This window comes from Xyrauchen texanus, chromosome 29 (genome assembly GCF_025860055.1).
Source record: "Xyrauchen texanus isolate HMW12.3.18 chromosome 29, RBS_HiC_50CHRs, whole genome shotgun sequence".
In the NCBI taxonomy this organism is placed as follows: Eukaryota; Metazoa; Chordata; class Actinopteri; order Cypriniformes; family Catostomidae; genus Xyrauchen; species Xyrauchen texanus.
The window spans coordinates 9,203,505-9,210,795 of NC_068304.1; the positions used below are offsets into that span (position 1 = coordinate 9,203,505).

Here is a 7,291-nt window from a genome sequence, read left to right on the forward strand (position 1 = left end):
CCCCACAGCGTGCCAATGCTGGCAAGCGTGCCATAAGTTGCTGACCCCTGACATAGACAGACATGCTTCTGCAAGCATGTACTACACGCTGCAGCGGCAGAAACAAAAACATAAAAATATACATAGGTAAAATATTTGACAAATAGGTGTCAAGTTGATTGGCCACTGGGATCGCATATCAGCTTGAACTGTAGAGTTTTTTGACTGAACGTAGACATTTGCACCCTACATTATTTCCCAATGAAAATTGTGTTATTTCTGCCCAAACAACGGAAGATGAAGGGAGTGTTTGAAACTAGTTTAAAAACAGTTATTTTTGCAATTCTGTTGTATGCCGCTTGCAATTGCAGAAATGACACTCTTCACCTTTAAGTTAAAAACAAATATAAATGTATATGTAAATGCAGTTACCTAGTATTTTGAGCTCTGCGCTGGAGTAAATGGCTCCATACTTGTTCTCAGCGATGCACTGGTACATTCCAGAATCAGCCTGTTGTAGCCTGTGAATGATCAGCTCTCCATTCACCATTTCCACTCTGTTCTGTAAGGAGGACAAGAATAGCTTCAGAAGCACCTGTCAGACTGCTGCTCAATTCACACTCCTTAATGTCAATTATACAGTGTAACTACAGAATGGGGCTTTTATAGGTCATAAGTGATGTAACCTGTCAGACTTCCATTATAGTAACTGTCAATATGTAATACAATATACTGACATGTTAACTATGAAAGACAGTCAGTATATATATGTGCATGAAGGTGCTCATAAGTAAACCTAATGTATAGATTTGAGTAACAGCACTGAGATTTGTGTGTGATTGTTTGTGAAACAGCTCTGCCAGAGGAAAATTGTATTGTTCAGATGTTGCTCGTTTATGAGACTTAACGGAGTTCTCAGTTACGTTACATTTAAGTATCAACTTTGTCTATGATATTTCTCCTCAAATTCCACAGGAGAAATAAAATACAAGCGAATGAGACAATTGATGACATACAATAAGAGTATAGGGTTATAAAATGGTGACACAAATCATTATACAAATAACAATACTTATCCAAAGTGCATGTGAAATTGTTACTAAACTGTTTTTGGTTGTGACATCATATTCAAATAAGCATAAAAATACACAGGGTCTTTCCTACAATTTGATGACATTTATGTCCCCAGTATAAGTTGTTGTATGTATATTGTTTAGATTCACCTGATTACAATTTTAATTGACTTGGTAAAAATAATGAAAAAGACCATTTATATTGTTACACACTGTTGTGGGCCTAAAAGTTCAGTTTTAATTAATTGAAATAATTTTCAACTATTGTAAAGTTACATTTTCTCATGTGCCCACTTCAAACATCTTTGACAAAAACAAGTGCTAAATCATTGGAACCCCCCCCCCCATACAATTACGAGTTACATTAGTATTACATTACTGTCTCTTACTAACATGTATTCATTTGTGTCTTTTTAACACAGATAGTGGAGGTTCCCCTTCTATCACTCACTCGATGTTGTGTCTAATTAAGTGACACAAGGGGACTTCCTGAGATGGCAAACTTACCTCTGAACCTGAGAAAAGGCCAATGTCAAGTTGGCAGACAGAAATTGCATGCCCCGCCCATACGGGTATAAAGGGAAGCGGGGCAGCGAGTGCCAGTCAGAATATTTCTTCGGAGCCGAACGGTTGTGCAACAGCAAGCTGATTCGCCACTGTTTCACTCACCTCTACTGGCGATAAGCACTGCTGTTGGATCTATGGCGCGTTTCCAGCTGGCGTTCTCTCTTTCTGCACGGTGTGCAGTTTACGCCCCTGGGCACTTCGACAGCGCTTTCATTGCCTGAAAGAATGTATCTCCTGTACCTTGCCGAATTAGTCCCATATCTACTGGACCACCTGGGGGTGGAGCCTCCACTCTCCACTGGGCGAAACCTGCCGTGACAGCGCGTCCGCCGTCATGTTGCGGTTGCCAGGGAGTGGCTCGGATATTACTGGAAACCTCCGTCCCCCTCACGGCTACTCGATCGGTTCCTCGGGTCAGGTCGCCGCTCATAGCCACGCCCCCCGGTTCCGTTCTTCCCGGAAGTGCATGACGAGCTGACGCAGTCGTGGAGGACACATTTTACTGCACGGAACCGACCCCTCCGCTCGTGCGCTCTCACTACCCTGGATGGCTGGGCGGCCCAAAGGTACACGGAGTAAACAAGTTCCGAAGACGCCTCTCTAGGACCTCTTCCTCAGTCTTTAACCCACCTCCTGCCAGGTGTGCGGAGTAAGGTAAGTGCTTTGAGTCTTTTCTCAGCACCCAAGCCTCGGGACGCTCTTCTGCCTCCCAACGCGCTATTACCTGCTCCCCCCACCGTGAAGCCCCGTCCGGTATACCAAATGCCACGATCGTCCCGTTAGTGCCCCTCATGCAGAGTTTAGATGCGTGGCTTTCACTTCACAATCTGTCGCGCTGGCTGGCCAGGACCATCCGACTCGGCTACGTGATTAATTTCGCCCGGCTCCCGCCTCGTTTCAGCTGTGTTCACTCCACTTCCATGCGCGGAGAGAAAGCAAGCGTTACGAGCAGAGATCCAGAACCTGCTCCTCAAGGATGCGATAGAGCCCATCCCTCCAGCCGAGATGGAGAAGGGTTTCTACAGCCCTTACTTCATTGTACCCAAAAAAAGCAGCGGGTTGCGACCAATCTTGGACCTGCGATTTCTCAACCGGGCCTTATACAGACACCCGTTCAAAATGCTCACACAGAAACAGATTCTTGCCTGCGTTCGCCATTTTTACAATTCTGCTTCGACACGACCCTTCTTCCGGTTTGCCGGCCAGGCGTATCAGTACAAGGTCCTCCTCTTCGGCCTGTACCTGTTCCCTCGTGTCTTCACGAAGATCGAAGGGAAGTGGGCATCCGCATACTCAACTACCTCGACGACTGGCTCATCCTGGCTCACTGAAGAGAGTTACTGTGCGCTCACAGGCTCTCTTCGAGCCGGCACAGCGGTTCCTCTAAAACAATTCCAGAGGCTCCTGGGGCATATGGCATCCTCAGCCCTCAGATTGATGCATATGAGACCGCTTCAGCACTGGCTACAGACTCGAGTCCCGAGATGGGCATGGCACCACGGCACATACCGTGCGACAATCACCCCTTCTTGCCGTCAGACCTCTGCAAGCATGTCTTGATCCGTTCAGACAGCACAGTGATGGTAGCATACATAAATCGCCAAGGCGGTGTGTGCTCTCGTCATAAGTCACAACTCGCCCACCATCTCCTCCTTTGGAATCAGCCGCAACTCAGGTTGCAGCATGCCACTCACATCCCTGGCAACCGCAACACGACGGCGGACGCGCTGTCACGGCAGGTTTTGCCCAGCTAACAGTGGAGGCTCCACCCCCAGGTGGTCCGGTAGATATGGGACTAATTCGGCAAGGCACAGATAGATCTCTTTGCCTCCCAAGACATCTCCCACTGCCCGCTCTGGTACTCCCTGACAGGAGCTCCTCTCGGGACAGACGTGCTGGCACACAGCTGGCCCAGGGGGCTACGCAAGTACGCATTTCCCCCATTGAGCCTTCTTGCACCGGTGCTGTGCAAGATCAGGGAGGACGAGGAAAAGGTCATTCTGGTGGCCCTTACTAGCCCACCCCGGCCTGGTTCTCGGATCATACGCTCCTCGCGACAGCACCTCCCTGGAAAATTCCCCTGAGGAAGGACCTTCTTTCTCAGGGACGGGGCACCCTCTGGCACCCACACCCAGACCTCTGGAACCTCCACGTCTGGCCCCTTGATGGGATGCAGAAGATCTAGTGGATCTACCACCTGCAGTCATAGACACGATCAACCAATCCAGAGCTCCCTCCACCAGGCAACCTTACGCCCTAAAGTGCTGCTTGTTCGCGAATTGGAGTTCTTCACAAGCCAAAGACTCGCAAAAGTGTGCAGTTCGGTCAGTGCTTTCATTCCTGCAGGAGAGGCTGGAGGGGAGGCTGTCCCCCTCCACCTTGAATGTGTATGTAGCTGCTATCGCAGCCCACCACGACGCAGTAGATGACAAGTCCCTAGGTAAGCACGACTTGATTATCAGGTTCCTGAAAGGCGCCCGGAGACTGAACTCTCCCTGGCCTTGCCTGTTCCCCCCTGGGATCTCTCTGTGGTCCTCTCGGGCCTTCAGAGACCCCCGACGTCGATGAGTTACAGGTGCTCTGTACTGGGGTTTGGCTCCATGGGCTTAGTTCCCTTTTCAGGCAAACTCACCGTGATATATTTCCCGCGGTACGGTCCCCCTGTTGGCGGACCCACGCCATGCTTGTAGAGTCCCCCCTCATTAGGCTGAACCTACCACCGCACCATTTCCCACATACGGCTTCACAACCCTTGTGGTGTATTTGCCACATGTTTCCTCCCCCTAGACTGGGCAGGACGTGGCCTCCACAGGGTCTTTTCCCCCTGAAAGAATAGGACCGGGAAAGACCACCTTCCCCGACACATTTCATAGCTTTAAGATAGCCCCAGCTGCTTCACGTCCTATGTGAGAGACATAGTGAGAGAAAAGGCCATGGCTGCCGGGCTTAATCCCATGCTAGTCTTGTAGCACCTGCCCCCCCCCCTCAGGGATGCGGGGAACATAAGGTCTGTATGTAACATCTCTCTGGGGGCGTTGGGGAGGGCTACATGCAGCCGACACAGTTGCCTCTAGCACGCAGTAGCCTGCTTGCACCTGTCTCGACAGTTCACGAAACACGGTCAGTGCATGGCATTTTTAGATGGGACCCCTTGTGACACTTCATTCGACACAACGTCGAGTGAGTGACAGAAGGGGAACGTCATGGTTACTGTTGTTAACTCAGTTCCCCGAGGGAAGTAACGAGACGTTGTGTCCCTCCTGCCACAGCACTACACCTACCACTGTAAACCATTGCAAAATCCTGACTGGCACTCGCTGCCCTGCTTCCCTATATACCCGTATGCCTGGGGCGGGGCATGCAAATTCTGTCTGCCAACTTGACATTGGCCTTTTCTCAGGTTCAGAGGTAAGTTTGGCATCCCAGGAAGACCCCTTGTGTCACTTCATTTGACACAACGTCTCCTTACCTCAGTGAATGGAGGTTACAACAGTAACCATGACGTTTTTTGTGTGTCCCTTGATTTATTGTCCACCATGTTTTGTCACTATACTATGACCCATTTTAATGATTAAAATGGAATGATTTTTATCAAGATTCATCATCCGAAAGCCTCCTTTTTCTAAATAAATAAAACACGTAAGCCTATAATTTGTTTGGGTGGTATTTTTCATATCGTTTTTCAGTATCACAAAGGGGGTTGCGTTTTACTTCATGATTACTGGTAAATGGGGCAGGCGGGACATTTTATGCCAGTGTTATTCAGAGCTGCACCTGTGTGCGGCTCTACAGTACCAATCAAGACGACCACCAGTCGGCACAATGGTCTGTCCGACTTCTAAATGTGTCTGTTTAACCAGGCCATTCTACATCAGTAGGGTCAAGTGTGAATCACAGATCATCTTTATTTGAATGTTGTATTTTTACACATAATGTGATTTCTGCAACTGAACAAGAGGATGACCTTTGGGAATCAAAAATTTAAAAAGCCAATAAATACTTGCTGTCATTAAATGTTTGTTTGCTTCGTATTATGCCACGTGAGAGTCTTCCAAAAGCAGCATATTCATTACCAATCTTTTATTTTTACAGCTTATATTTGAATACCTTTACAATTATCTACATATTCATATATCCTAATATAAACTGCATGCCGTTGAGTACTTAACTTCATAGTTTTTTGTTCTAAATGTGGGTTATTATCCCTCCCCTCCAAATCCAATCACAAGTGAGCAGGTGTAAACAGTGAAAGGCGAAGTTATGCAACAAATTACAAATACTCTTGTTGTACTTAAAGTAGTTTTAAAATGGGATACTTTTACTTTTTCTTGAGTACATTTTAAGGGCTGTAACTGTACTTTTACTGCACTATTTTCCCACGGTCTGTGTTTGCTACTTCCCTGTCCTGATTGTATTTTTATACATCAGTGTAACTGGCTAGGGAGGGTCTCGAGAGTCCTGTCAAATCAAATCATGCATAGAAAAGTTGAAGTGCAGCTGACTGGTTGAGTGGCACCAAACTGCTATTAATCATGGATGTGGCTGATGCCTAAAGCAGCATTTCAACACCTGAACATCCATGTCCGAACCTGAAATAGCTTTTCACAGTGAAAAAGGCCAGTTTAATCTTGTAATGTGAGTTTAGCTTCGAGATATCAGCATCAATTCCAAGCATTAATTTTAAGAAACATATCGAGGTAAATTTCACATTTCTGCTTACTAGATTTTCTGTACCTATAACACCTGTAAATTAGCTATTATCTATAACTGGGATTATTGGGCTATTGTCAGAGATTTTTACAATGTTAGCTAGGTTATAGTGCTGGGGATAAAACAATCTCAGTATTTACCAGGGAAAAATGAATCCTCGATATTGATAATTTTGAGTAATTTTCTTTATTTAGCCTAGTTGAACATTTAGACCAGGGGTGCTCATTACATTGATTGCAGTAGCAAGACAACTACTGGTTAATCTCAATCAAATCTAAAAGATGGACTTTTTATTTCCTCATTTCTGTAGAAGTGCACTGTTTGACTGACATGTTGCTAATGTTTTTGCACTGTGCTTAACATGCGCATGTGTTCCAAGAGCGCTAATGTGGATGCACACCTAAAACGGTCAAATAAACTTCATAATTCCAACGCCTGTTTTAGCAGCAGCAGTGGTGTTTCTTGTTTCCAATTCTTCATATTTTCACAATGATCTCTTGATCTTCAGCGGAAACTTAAATCAAACTGTATTGCTCACAAGGAGGACCAACTTTCTCCAAGCTTCACCCATTGGCTGTTTATGTGTACGAGCGTCAGGGTTAACCAAAAACGTAGGATATGAGTTGACAGAGAATGTTTGTACCGAGTGTCTTGAGATTGCTGAATCCGATCTAAACCGGTTTGGCTCTATCTAGTTTTGTCAACCTGAAACTTACTTTGAAATTCTTGAGTTTATTCAACGTGCAACAGGCCACTGGTCTCTTGTTTATCTCGTGATTTCTGGCAACATTGGCTCACCCTTAGAGCAGGGTAGTGTCATTATAAAAAGAACATTATTAACCATTCATTTCTGATCAGAATGAGCCACCCCCCAACACACACCCACACACACACTCACTTTATATTAGGTGGCCTTAACAACTATGTACTTAACCATTTGATACAATGTACTTATTATGTAT

General features: G+C 45.9%; 1 protein-coding gene across 1 annotated transcript in view; it reads right to left on the reverse strand.

Moving 5' to 3' along the window:
- The window catches only part of cntn5 (contactin 5), a 411,731-nt gene that overhangs the window by 69,112 nt on the left and 335,328 nt on the right, over positions 1-7,291 (reverse strand). The window contains exon 11 of the mRNA XM_052097793.1: positions 412-541. Within this exon, the coding sequence (XP_051953753.1) occupies positions 412-541 (130 nt within the window). The remainder of the gene's footprint in view (positions 1-411; positions 542-7,291) is intronic.